General features: G+C 37.3%; 3 protein-coding genes across 3 annotated transcripts; all 3 read left to right on the forward strand.

Annotated features, from left to right (window-relative positions):
* The first annotated feature begins 1,780 nt into the window (after positions 1-1,780).
* LOC149944400 (THAP domain-containing protein 1-like) lies at positions 1,781-2,206 on the forward strand. Its single transcript, XM_090176342.1, has one exon. It carries the CDS (start codon positions 1,781-1,783, stop codon positions 2,204-2,206), a length of 426 nt encoding a protein of 141 aa, XP_090032468.1.
* A 5,364-nt stretch (positions 2,207-7,570) lies between these two features.
* On the forward strand, positions 7,571-10,827 carry LOC149944401 (uncharacterized). The gene is made up of 6 exons (XM_090176343.1): positions 7,571-7,644; positions 9,085-9,228; positions 9,282-9,454; positions 9,513-9,952; positions 10,136-10,408; positions 10,636-10,827. The coding sequence occupies exons 1-6, from the start codon at positions 7,571-7,573 to the stop codon at positions 10,825-10,827; spliced, it is 1,296 nt and encodes a 431-aa protein (XP_090032469.1).
* Positions 10,828-10,833: 6 nt separating this feature from the next.
* On the forward strand, positions 10,834-11,841 carry LOC149944402 (uncharacterized). The gene has a single exon (XM_090176344.1). It carries the CDS (start codon positions 10,834-10,836, stop codon positions 11,839-11,841), a length of 1,008 nt encoding a protein of 335 aa, XP_090032470.1.
* The last annotated feature ends 2,528 nt before the right edge of the window (positions 11,842-14,369 follow it).

Below are 14,369 nucleotides of genomic sequence, written 5' to 3' on the forward strand. Positions count from 1 at the left end.
CTGAAAAAACCATATTCGCTACCCCAAAATCTTATCAAAAAAAAACCAGCGAAACAGCCAGTGACCAAAAATTAACTGCGAATGTTACCTATTGAATATGTTCTTTACGTTCGAACGATTGTTTTTTCTCGACAAGATCCGTTAACTATATGAAAAAAAATTGTTCTTTTCTTTCTTAAAAATATTTTAATGAATGTAACGTCTCGAGGTTTGAACGGAAATAGATTACGGTATGTGGATACACTTGCCGTAGTTTTTTTAAGATCTTCATTAGAACGACCTTTGCCGTGATAATATCAAAATCAAGCCGTCAATTCTTATATGATCACTGTTATTATCAAGAAAAACGAACTCGATTGGGAACTTTTAAGGATGTAGGAGTTCACTCGTGCGGCGAAACGAGCTACTTTAAGTAAGACTGTTCTTGCTCAAGTCAGTGAATGAACATGAATGAAAAATTCGCAAAATGCCCATCTTTGTTCCCTAGTGGGAGAGTGGGGGTGAAAGTTTAAGTCTGAAAAGTTTCAGCGGGTTCGCCTGGACCTCGTTCGGGCCTCGGACTCAAAATGGATCACGCTTATTGTCAAAAGAAACAACCCAAATCTAAAAAGCCGAAAGGTTAGTATTACAATTTTAATTATCATCGATGTAGTCATATATTGTTTGTTTTAAATATAATTTCAGGGGTAAACTTTAAAAAACGCTTCAAAATTAATATCTTTGCCCAATGAAGAGATTGAATCTCCTGATTTACCTTTTGTAAAAATAAGTTTTAAATGCTTAATTTCAAATGTTTTTCTATATTTTTATTCTTTTTAAACAGCTCTGCTTAGAAACAAATTAAGGCTAGAGGTCGGCGGAACGAATAAATTAACCGACAAAATTTGGATTAACCATAAAAAGTTTGGTTAACTGTTTTTTATGAACATTTTGCACGAATAAACAACGATTTAACATGCAAAAATAATCGTTTTTTTCGTTTATTTTTTGAATAATTTGCGGTTATGAATAAAAATAAATAATTGGATAATTTCTTATTCAAACGCCGATCTCTAATTAAGGCAAATCCAATAAAAAATGATAACAAATGAAGCATTCCATTAGGCCTACAGCCACTTGTCCATATCTACAATTGAAGGCACCAACGTTATTATTAAACTTCGCTACAATTTCAATTTAACCCAACTTGTGATTCAAGATGATTTGTGATAGTTCTTACAACTCTTGAATTGGCAAGATTTTCCCATATTTAGTTTACACCTTAGTAAAATAAAATTCCAATCAGTAAAATAAAGAAAATTTACGCTTCAAATCAAACTTAGTCGAAACCTCGGGCCTCGTCCTCCAGTCCCGATTTTTTTTGTTTAGACTGCCAGCAGCCAGCACCGACCTAAGATACGAGATTTAAAACTGAACCGAATTGAATTTTTCAGACTTTTTAGCCCCACGCTATTACATTGCCCCCCGCAACTAGGGAATCGCATGCATTTCCAATCTAGGGTACGTAGTCTAGATTATCTTTGCTCACAGACATAGTTTTTTTTTTGTTTTTTCTCAGTCGCTAAGCCTACTCGCGCTGACTACACGGTCTGTTTACGCGTTCGTTATTTACCTCGATTTCGGCGGATTTTTAAGCGTTTCTAATTCGATATTTTGCTCGTTGAAAGGTTCGCAACATTTAGGCTTCTTTGGTAAGAATAAATAATCACATATAGCTATAATTCAGATAATTTTGTTAAACGTTTAATCAATATTTTTTCAGGTTAAATCTTATTGAAAGATGCCCGGCGGTTACAAATGTGCAGTTTTCACATTTCAGAATACGAAAAATGAGAACATAAAGTTTCATTACTTTCCCAAGGATCCCAATCTTAAATGCCAGTGGTTTAAAGCCCTGGGGAGAGCCGATGATTGGAATCCTTCTGCTAGTTTAGGAGTATGTTCCAACCACTTTAAAGAAGACAGTTATAACTATGATTATGCTGGCGTAAAACAGCACCTTAAACCTGGCTCAGTCCCCAGTGTATTTGGTAATATACGGTACGATGATTCTCAACCAAAAAGAATTAGACTAGTCGTTGCTAGTGCAGATCGCGCTGAACCATGCTCATCAGCTGTTTCTGTCACTCCGGCATTAGAAGTTCCTCAACCATCAAATATAGAAGAGACTCCATCTTTAGTTGAAAGTGTGTGTTGTGGAACCTAGGCAAGTTTTCACGAGGCTCAGAGTTCAGCACAAGCTTTAGCGTTACACTCGTATGCCTCAAAAGTAAACCAAACATTTTTTGTCTAGTGTAAGAATTATTTTGGTTAGATAAATTCTGTTAAATTTTAGAAAACCACTAAATCAGGAGGGGTTCAAACCGAAGAAGCAGCTTTAGTTTCTATAACCAAAAGCGTATCAACACTTGTACGCCCATCGGATAAAAATAAACATTTACTGTATTTATAATAATAAGTTTGAATGCAAGCGTGACTAACTGCTTGCTCTCTTATTCGCCCTACCTCCTGACAACAAAGGCTTTCTGCAGCTGTTGGCATCTCTTTGCAGTTGTAGCATTTACACCTACAAATTTACGTTTTTTTTTATTATGTCAACAAGGGTACAAAACTACAACTAAATTACTGACCAGTTAGTATTTCCAACGCGTTCAATGTAAACATTAACGTCAACTTCATTTTCCTCCTCCTCCTCCTCGTCTTCACTGTCTTGGAGATATCTGTTACGATTACGATCAGCTACTCTTGGTTCATACATGTAAGGTTGAGCACCTAAATCATCTTCTTCCATAATAACTTAGCTCCCACAATCTTTCAAAGGGCACAATTATTTACTTTTAGGTTAATATTTTGGAAGAGGATAGTTACTACTTACACTAAAATTAGTGATGAATTTGAGTATCAGCCCTGTAATCACTTCTCTCGCAGAGACATACTGTCAATATCCAAAAATCGATGTAAAAAATGCGTATTAAAATTTAAAAGGAGGCAGACCGTGTAGTCAGCGCGAGTAGGCTTAGCGACTGAGAAAAAACAAAAAACAATTTCTGCGAGAAAATTCCTCCACGAATGTGGCTCTTTGACTACTTGGACTAGAATCAGTTGCAAAATTAGAGTATTTTCTTGCCTCATTAGATACAGTAGGTATTAAACTAGGTAATGAACCTGCCAAATATAATACAGGTATAAAATTTATTTATTATTCAGTAGTTTGTAAATAAAAAATAGTATAAAAGTTTAGATGTAATAGTATTAACGTTAAAATGAAATACTGTAAAAGTATATAATGCAAAGCATGTAAAAATATTAATGTATAGAGTAGTGTCAGTGCTACATCACACAACGTCACCCATGCTTTTTCCTATAGAGAAAAAAAACACGCCTAAAATGGCGGCCATGGCCAAAGCTACGAGGTGATACTACTCTATAGTATGAAAACTGGGTTCGAAGGATGAAGCCTGCAACAGACTCAAATGGTTTTCGATACCTCGACAGTTATAATAGTGAAGTTTACTTGTATAAACATGGCTTTTAGTTTTACCAGAATCCGTGCTAGGCTCTTGCAATTCTTGATTCTTATTTTCAAAATATTTCGGTGGAACAGCATTCCGAAGTAGTTTCGATCTATGTTTCAGAAATATACAATATATATATTTTGTACAGAATTGACATTAACTTGCACATACCTGGAGCTGGGGTTGAAAAACTGACTATTTTCGAAGTGCTCGCTACAAACCTTTTTTTCTGAACTACCCTACCCGAGTTTTCTATCCATTTTTTACATCTATTTTACATAAAATATCAATGAGCCAAGGCATACGTAAAAATAAATAATTTATTATAACTAACCTCTGTTTGTCTTTTGGGAAGAAAAAAAAAGAAATTCCAGTCTTTAAGTTATACTGTGCAATTTCACCATTTAAAAAAGTACAAGATTTTCCACCGTAATATTTCCAATTTGAAGAAATACTCTTATTTTTTTTTTTACTTTCGTCAGCCCCCCCCCCCCCAAAAAAATAGTTCAGCATGGTAACTAGGGGGCAGCAGGTTCGCGTTTCAAAAATCACTTTACACACTCCAAAGGCGGAGTCGGCTCTCCCTGCTATCCTTCGGCTTATGACATTCTAGCAGACTTTCGGCAATTTATCTGTTCTTAGAAATAGAGATGAAAGGTTCTTACATTTATATTGACGATTCTCCAAAGAGGTTTATATTTTATCAAAAATGTATACATTTCGGATTTCTAATCCGGAAATTACAATTCTTTATGGATTTTTTTTTGAAAAATGTGCAACTTTAGGTGGTTCTACTTGAATGTTTAAATCGCTGAAATAAAATATTTTTAAAATTAAACAATCGTCGGTGATATTATTGAAAGTTGAAATTTTATATTTAATAATATATAACTTTTTTTGATTTCAATATTAAACAAAAGTTGTTTATAAACAATAATTACATTGATCTGTCTCAAGGTTCCATAGGTTTAAAAATTTTGAGATACCAAATTTTGAATTAACTTTGGTTTTACGCGTATATCTTACTTTAAAGAAACTAATATATCATAGATCACATTTACAATTAATTTTGTTTATTAGTTTTTATAATCGAATTGTTTACAAATATGCTAATTAATAACTCTGTGTGAAAATTTTGAAACACTAATATCCTAAGGTAAAATGTATTTCGAAACGTTATTTTTCTTAAAAATCTTTTAATGCGTAAAATACACGTTTAAACTATAACCGTAATATTATATATTATAGTAGGCAGTTCGTTTCTAAACCAAGACCAACACTTTAAACATTAAAAATGGATGTGCGAAAAGCGCGCTCTTGTAGACATCCCAAAAGGTCGTCTTATGGGGCGGGCTCGCACGCACTGCCTTCCAATCCTTAGAAGTCCTAAAATCATAGTAATAATTCCAAGTTCCATTATTTCCCAGTATTGAGTTTAATCGCCATTTTCTGAAATTCAAAGTATTTTCCCCGATGGATGCTGGGATAATTGAGTTGGAAATATATAACTAGAGATACAATTATGGATTCAGAAATCGGGGTTTCGTTGGACGAATTCTTCACTGTCTGTAAACTTTATCATTCGGTGATGGCACCTTATATTTTTTCCAAAAAAATATTTTTTTGCAAATATCGTCTGCTTATATACTTTTTTGCACGTGTTCACGTGTATCATAGTGATAATTTGTATTTAGATAATTAAATTACTGGGAATAAACTCAAAATAACGTTTAATATTACTATTATAATATTTTACTGAGTTTTAAGTGTAAAAGTTAATTACTTTAGGGACGGTGAAATTTAAATGATATAGTTCAAACCAACCTATCGGTCAAACTTGTGGTCATTCGAATATGTTTCATCATGGTCAAATATGATCGTGGTTGAGGCACCTTCGAACCAGCAACTCAATTTTTAAGGTAAGGCGTTTATTTGAGGCCCCTTGATTTTCCAGTTTATTATTGCCATAAGTGGTATTACTCTAAGTACCCAACTTCGAACGGGTTCTATGGGGGCCATGCTTGTCCGTGTGCCAAACTATCTCTCTCTAAAATAGAACTATCTATACCTGCTACTAAAATGAATGCTAACCATTGCCGCGGTAGGCTTACGCTTAAGTGCTTGGTTACTAGAAAACCGAAGGGGAAGAAAAAAACGAATGTCTCTCGAGTTTCCTCTCGATTCCCGAGGCTCGGCTCGATTCACGGAGAGGGGGTTAGTTTTGAATATTCTTTCCCCCAAAATCTTCTATACAAGAGAAACGGCCTAACCCTGCCTAACCCTCCGCCCCGTTAATTCCCGTTTGGCACACTAGTGGGCGCCACTACCAGAAATAAAATTCAAATCTTTCTCTCTTCGATTCTCTCGAGGATTTTTCGCGCTCGCAACAGCCCCCTGAACAACCTCACGTGCTGACGTCACGAAAAGGGGGTGAACATGTCCCAGAGAACAGCGCGTCTTGGGTACTTAGAGTAATACCACTTATGTTATTGCTTATGCATTTTTCCTTTATTTGAAGAATTTTAACAACACTCTCAGATGGATAAATTAACGCTTCATGATTCCGAAGAATTAATAGGCCTTTCGTTGTTAAGCAGTTATCATGTTGGCGATATTTATCCTTTCTTCCTGCACCAGCTCAAGCAACATTACCAAAGACAAAATTATTTCCTTAAATATAAGCTTAATTTAGAAATTTTCCATTTAATTTTATTTTAATTTTTTCAAAGGTTTTGTTATTTGGTTTATATTTAAATTGTATTTGTGGAATATTTTGCCCGTGCTTTACTATTTTTCAAAATCTACTTTGCATTTTTTGTTGTAATTTTCATGTATCGACATTATTTTTCGTTCAGTTTGATCTAATTTATGAATGTATTGCGTCTTCCTGTGGTTGACCAGGTGTCACATCAAATTGCTTTATAGCCTCAAGCTATTTCAGTACTGATGTCGGTCTTTTAATTAGGAATCTAAATATTAAATCATTGCTTCAGATAAATCCCTTCTATTCCTTATTTCTTATTATACACTTACTTATGCATTAAACATTTTTGTTTCTACCGGTATTAACACAACCTTTAACTAAAACGTTTTGACCCATTATGGTGTTTATTAAACAATTACAATAGCTTATTAATAAATTACAATATCTTAATAAACAAATGCAAAAGCTTATTAAACAATTACAAAGCTTATTAAAAATAATCTTTTTACATAAATTTACTTTGTCCATAAGTGGTATTACTCTAAGTACCCAACTTCGAACGGGTTCTATGGGGGACATGCTTGTCCGTGTGCCAAACTCTCGCTCTCTAAAATAGTACTATCTCTACCTGCTACTAAAATGAATGCTAACCATTGCCGTCGTAGGCTTACGCTTTAGTGCTCGGTTACTAGAAAGCCGACGGGAAAGAAAAAACGAACGTCTCTCGAGTTTCCTCTCGATTCCCGAGGCTCGGCTCGATTCGCGGAGAGGGGGATAGTTCTGAATATTCTTTCCCCCAAAATCTTCTATACAAGAGAAACGGCCTAACCCAAGGTTGGTAAAAATACTGCGTGGGCCTAGCCCTCCGCCCCGTTAATTCCCGTTTGGCACACTAGTGGGCGCCACTAGCAGAAATAAAATTCAAATCTTTCTCTCTTCGATTCTCCGAGGATTTTTCGCGCTCGCAACGGCCCCCTGCACCACCTCACGTGCTGACGTCATGAAAAGGGGGAGAACACGTCCCAGAGAACAGCGCGTCTTGGGTACTTAGAGTAATACCACTTATGCTTTGTCTAATAAATCACTGTAACTTTGAGACACGTTTAGTTGGCTAAGCCTAATTTTCCGTTTAAAATTTTGCGTTAATTTCGCGCGAAACAACGTCGCCTGAAAGTAAAATCCACTAAATATATTTAGTGGATACACAAATCAGAAAGTTCTACGTGAATTTCGTTATCAGGCTTTATTGATTCCCACCGCGTCGAGGTATAACGTTTCCGATTTCAAGCTACATTTTTGCCCCGCGACTATCAGATTCAATTGCACTTCTATTTACTCCAAACCAAACTCAATGGCTGGGATAGTGTGTCTTATTTTGGAAAGCGCGCAAGAGAGAAATACGAGTGTTAAGGAAGACACGGAATGGTACTGATACAGTTTGATTTGCTTAAATCCTGACCATTAAGTCTAGTTGGATGAAATCAATAACACTTACAATACCACACTTCAGCTGCACTTCAAACCAAACACTAGTTGTGTAGACTTTATCTAACTTTATCTCCTATCTTAGTTCAGGGGTATAAATTTCAATAAAGTTATTTAATTTTTTTAAATCCAGCGAGGCCCTTAATTTTGACATTCTTCTTTATTTTTTAATAATCAGTAAGTTATCTCAATCACCAGATGGCAACCCCCTCGCTGTCTTCCCCTTTTCACCATATTTTACAAATCACGGTTTTCCCCTTCGCTCTTATTCCCCCAATCACGAGACATCAATCGCCAGAGTTCAAATCGGACCGTGAATCGCTAATACCGGACCGGTTTCCCCGAATACCAAACTGATAGCGTACAAACTGGACCATTTAAATGAAATCTAATGAAATTTTTCCAAAGTAATTTGAAGCTAAAGCCTGTTCGGCTTTCGGTTTGATTTTGGGCACCCATTTGAAATTGAACAAAAAATATGGGGATTGGAAATTCTGAGGAATACAAGTTATGGCGATTTGGGAAAAGAGTGGGTTAACAAATTCCGACGAATACAAATTACGGGAATTGAAAGTTCTGGCTAATACAAATTATGGCGATTAGGTAGAAGAGTGGTTAAACAAATTCCGTCGAATACAAATAATGGGGATTGAAAGCTCTGGCTAATACAAATTATGGTGATTGGGGAAAAGAGTGGGAAACAAATTCCGTCGAATACAAATAATGGGGATTGAAAGCTCTGGCTAATACAAATTATGGCGATTGGGGAAAAGAGTGGGAAACAAATTCCGGCGAATACAAAATATGGGGAATGAAAGCTCTGGCTAATACAAATTATGGCGATAGGAGAAAACAGTTGGTAAACAAATTCCGTCGAATACAAATTATGGGGATTGAAAACTCTGTCTAATACAAATTATGGTAAATGGGGAAAAGAGTGGAAAACAAATTTCGGTGAATACAAATTATGACGATTGGGGAAAAGAGTGGGTAAACAAATTCCGGTGAATAAAAATTATGGCGATTGGAATTTCTGGCTAATACAAATTATGGTGATTGGGGAAAGAGTTACCCTAATTGGGTTAGAGTGTGCAATAACTGGTGGCTTTAGGGAGTAAGGGTCCGGATCTTGTAACCCAAAAGGGTAGTGGTGCACTAGGATATGTTAGCTCTTCTCAAATGGTTCTATCTCAACCTCTGACTTCGGTCAGGTTTGGGCTGGAAACTGAGCTTCAACTCGGGCTAACGGAGATGGTCCGTGAAAACGAGCTGCCTCGGTGGATTGGGTAGCCTGCTGTGGGGCGGTCTTTGAATGATTGCGTATCCAGAGGACCAAATCTAAACCCAAATTAAATTAAAGCTAATAATACGTTTTCGAAGCTATCAGTTTGCGGTGACAGCCGACATTGAAAAGGCTTTTCACCAGGTCAGCTTGGCCAAGGAAGATAGGCGCTCAGTCAGATTTTCATGGGTGAAATCTGAAAATGGTAAAATTGAAGAAAACGAGTTTCTTTCGGAGTATCGGCTAGTCCTTTTCTCCTCGCGGCCACAATCAAATTGCATATTGAAAAATACAGAGACGACGAAGCTGAAGTCGTTAGATCTCTAGATGAAGATTTGTACGTCGACGATTACGTTACAGGAGCCAAAAATGTTGATGAAGCGTACGAATTGTCCCAGTCAGCTTCGAAGATAATGAAGGATGAAAATATGACCCTTCGAAAATGGAAATCGAATTCTGCCGAGTTTCGTGAGAAATGGGGAAGTGATGCTGCCGAAATCAAACGAAGTTGCTAAATTTGACTCAGAAAGCATTGACGAACAAAAGATTTTAGGATTGTTATGGAACCCTGAAAAAGATAGTTTTTCGTTTGACCTCTCTAAATTGTCAGAAATACTCAGAGATATTAAAGGAACCAAACGTCACGTTTTAAGCGCAGTTTCACAAATATTTTACCAACTTGGAATGCTAACACCATACACCATCAGAGCCAAAGTACTATTCCAAGAACTATGGAATCCTTCTTTCGAGTGGGATCAACCACTACCTGATGATCTAAACGAAAGTTTTCAAGAGTGGTGCCAAGAAATCGCCACCATCCGTAAAGTTCAGCTCGATCGGTATTATTTCAATAAAAACCAAGAAGAAATTACCAGGAAAGAGCTACACGTTTTTTGTGACGCTAGTCAAAGGGCATACGCGAGCGTAGTCTACATTCGTTTTAAAGCAAGATCTGGAGCCGCAGGAGTAACATTTTCAACGTCAAAGGCCAGTGGGCGCCACTGAAAAAACAATTAACTCTACCCAGACTGGAATTGATGGGATGCCTTTTAGGAGCTCGCCTCGCTAAGAATGTAAAAGCCGTTGAAAAATGACGATATTCGGGTTGTGTATTGGACCGATTCTATTTTCGCACTGCACTGGTTAAAGAAACCACCTAGAACCTGGAAACCGTTTGTACAAAACCGAGTGGCAGAAATTCAGAATTTAACGAACGCTGAAGATTGGAGACACTGCCCCGGTCTGGATAATCCCGCGGATATTCCTACTCGAGGAATCAAAGCGGATGAATTGGTTCAAAGCGAGCGATGGTGGAAGGGAGCTCAATGGCTTGGAGAAGAAGAGTCTAAATGGCTCGGAGAAGAAGAGTCTAAATGGCTCGTAGTTGAAGTCCTAGGAACCAGAATCGATCCAACTGAAGAGGTGAATTGGAGCAACGCAAAACCGTCCTCGCAGTTCAGTGCGAAGAGAAAAACGAAATTCATAATATTATTCAAATTGATACGTACAGTGATATCAACAAAATATTCAGAATTACAGCGCTCGTAGTACGATTCGTAAATAAAACGAGGAAAATCGAGGTCGAAACGGGACCTATCGCCGCCACTGAAATGAGAAAGGCCGAATGTAGATGGATTTGGAATATTCAGAATTTGGATTACGGCTCTGAGATAGAATCTTTGAAGAGAAATCAAGCGATTCCGAAAGATTCGAAAATTCTCAAGCTCAGACCGATATTAAGAAATGGTCTTTTATGTGTGGGTGGACGTCTCGAGCAAGCTGATTTAAATGAAGATGAAAAACATCCGATAATTCTAAATAACAAGCGGCACTTATCCTAACTATTGATGAGTAGAAGTTACTTGGAAGTGCTTCATTCCGGAGTACAAAATACTCTAACACAAGCTAGAGGCCGTTATTGGTTCATTTGTGGTCGACAATTGGCGAAATCTGTGGTCGAGAAATGCATGATTTGCAGAAAATTACGATCTAAACCAGGAGAAGCTCCGACGGCTCCGCTTCCTAGAGAACGAATTGAAGAATCTCCCCCATTTGAGGTTGTCGGTTTGGATTTTGCTGGGCCATTGTATGTAAAAATAAATGGAAAAATGGAAAAATGTTATATTTGCCTCTGCACATGCGCGGTAACGAGGGCTTTCCATCTAGAACTTGTTCCACTACAAGATACAAACCAATTTATCCTGGTCTTCAGAAGAATCATCGCGCGAAGAGGAATTCCGCACATTGAATATTCGGACAACGCTAGCACCTTTCGACGTGCTGATAAAGAACTACGATCATTATGGAAAAACATATATGGAAAAGAAGCTCGAGAATTCTTTGGAAACAAAGGAATTCAGTGGCGTTATATTGCACAGAGAGCACCCTGGTGGGGTGGCTGGTGGGAGAGATTAGTGCGATCCACCAAAACGACCCTAAGAAGAACTCTGCGTCGTGAAGCCTTGACTTATCAAGAAATGGAAACGAGTCTCGTGGAAACCGAATCTATGATCACTTCGAGACCAATTACTTACGTGTCAAGTAACGTTGAAGATCCCTCGCCACTTACTCCAGCTCATTTCTTGATGGGAAAACGACTTACTTGTCTACCACCTCACGAGGTTATGGTAACTGGAATACCAAATACGCAAGTACAAATGACTCGACGAGAGCAGCATCGAAATTCACTCATGGATGGACTATGGAAGCGTTGGAGAAAGGAATATTTATTAGAATTACGCTCCGCGCATTACGGTAATGGCAAGACTAAAGAATCGTCGATAAAGGAAAATGACGTAGTACTGGTACACGAAGAGAAATATCCCAAACACATGTGGAAATTAGATCATGTTTAGTCAGAGTCCCAAATGGAAACATTATAAGACGACCGATTTCGCTCCTATACGCTTTAGAAATTAATTATTAATGCGCTACGGTGTAAAAAAAATGGAGTAAAATAATACTAATAATATAGCATTATTTTGGGGGGAGTGTTGAAAATTATCGCGCATTAAACAGTATAATTAGTTTATTTTGTATTATTGATTTTAAAAATGTAACGCTGTCAAAATTTATTGTGTAAAAAGAGCAAAAACTGTTGGTATAGAAAAAGCTATAATTTTAATACATGTTTATTTATATTAAATAGTATTCGCGTATATATGTATAGCAGAATAAAGACCCATAACCAATGTAATATATTGAAGGAAATTAACGGCGTCAGACGCGTGATTTGAAATTCACTCCTTTAAATCGCGCGCTCTTCCGAGCGTTAATAAAAAGAAAACCCAACGATCTTTAGTTTTTCAAATATAATTAGAGTTTGTTAGTTCCCGAAAAGTGGAGCTCCGTTTGCAATAACCAAAAAGTGTTATTAAATACCTGTTTGTTCTCAACAGATGCGTTTTTTGTTGATATAGCCATAATAGTTCAGGGAGTTTAAATGATTTTTCAGTCTTTCATTTTAATTAAAGTCGGAACAGCTCTCCCGAAATTCACTTAGCGTCTTATACGATTCCGACATCTTATAATAACAGACGAAGACGCAACAGAGGGATCGAGTTGGTTGTTTGGTGAACGCGCGAGAGAGCGGAAGGCTAGATTTTTAGTGAAGTTTTTAGGGACTGTGTGTGCCGGAATAAATTGAAGAAGTTAAAGATGAACTTGGGAGAGCTATTATAGGTTTGGGTACCGACTGAAAAATACCTAAAGGTTAAACTGGTGCGGGACTACGGTGACTTTTAATATCGCGAAATTAGTGGAAACGGATTTGAAAACAAAACAACTTTTAATTGAACTTAAAGATTATTAAAATGGAATATACTACAGTCGCGGCAGCCACAATTTTCGGAGATGGCTGGCAAAGATGCTGTACGTGAAAGGAGTAGAGTCCTTTTGGCGCGTAAAGTATTGGTATTGTTTAGGGTCCTCGGGTAACTGGAGCTGGGGGGGATGGCTTGGTTTTCTCGGAAAAGACAAGACGACCAAGTAGCACACCCATCTTTTCCTCGAAAGGGTCATAAAAGGGCGGAATTCCAAAATGAACGCCAGAGGCGCCTAACTTTGACTGTCCAGTTCCCCGAAGTACCCATGGAAAGAAAAGCGAGGCTAGAGAAAAAAGCAATAGAAAGGATACAATTTAAAAAACGGACAGTTCACAAATTATTATATTTTTACAGTTCGAGGCTTCGTTGATTGTGATAATAATAGTTACGAAAGAAAAGTTATACAGGAAGTTATTGAATTATTTAACACTGTGATTTTCGGAAATAAATGAGTTATTTTTCTTAATCTTAACTTGAGTCCTTAATATTATAGATTATAAGTCGACAGAATAGACCCACGATAAGTTAATGTAACACTACTACCCATGTTGGATTTGTCACGTGTCCGGGCTTGAGGACGCTGGCGTTGGGCACTATGATGATTGGCCTCCAGTGGTATGGCCCCTGTTGCTAGATACACCGAACTATAAATTCTGACACAGTGGGGGGAAAAGTAGGTAAAAAAATTCCAACGAATACAAACTAAGGCGATTGGGAATTCTGGCTTATACAAATTACGGGGATTGGAAATTGTTGCTAATACAAATTATGCCGATTGCAAATTCTGGCTAATACAAATTAAAGCGATTGGGGAAAAGAGTGGGTAAACAAATTTCGACGAAAACAAATTATGATGATTGAGAGTTCTGACTTATACAAATTATGGCGACTGAAACATCTCTATTCTCGATGAAAAATGAGGGTGGGTGGAAAGGAGAAAACCATTAATTGGGATTACGGAAAACAGTGAGGGGACAATAAGTTTTGGCGATCGAATTCTAGAGATTGGGAAAAAGCACTGATGGAGAGGGAGGGGAAGGAGGGGTTTCCATCTGGCGATTGAGATATAACACTGATCATCGAATCGCCAGACAGTGAACCCTTTCTCTGGCCGAGTACAGTTCCCTTAAATACCGTTATAAGATCGACGCACATTTGCCGCTGTTGACAGACGCTTGAAAGAACACTCAGATTTAATATGGACAAATTCGTAAGAGATTGCAAAACGTACCTTACGGGACAGGTACTTACACTTATTTTAATCAAATAGTTTTTTATTTAAACATGATATTCGAGATGATTTGGCCTACCTTTAAGTTAAGTAAATTACTTCACCAAAGTGGATTTAAGAAAATGACTTTAGGTTCGAACCGTTGTCGAAAACCATCTTGGAACAAGTAGCCGGTGAGTTGGAAAATAAATTCATGGTTTGAAAAATTCTGTATCGGCATTAATTTCTCCCATATCACCTTCAAAAGGTTCAAGCTTTGAGAGACTACTCTTGGCGAGTTGAGTTTTCTCATTGGTTTGTTAACAAAGTATGTCGTGAGCATTAGTTC

Source organism: Leiobunum rupestre, chromosome 5 (assembly GCF_980474605.1).
Source record: "Leiobunum rupestre chromosome 5, qqLeiRupe1.1.hap1, whole genome shotgun sequence".
Taxonomy (NCBI): domain Eukaryota; kingdom Metazoa; phylum Arthropoda; class Arachnida; order Opiliones; family Sclerosomatidae; genus Leiobunum; species Leiobunum rupestre.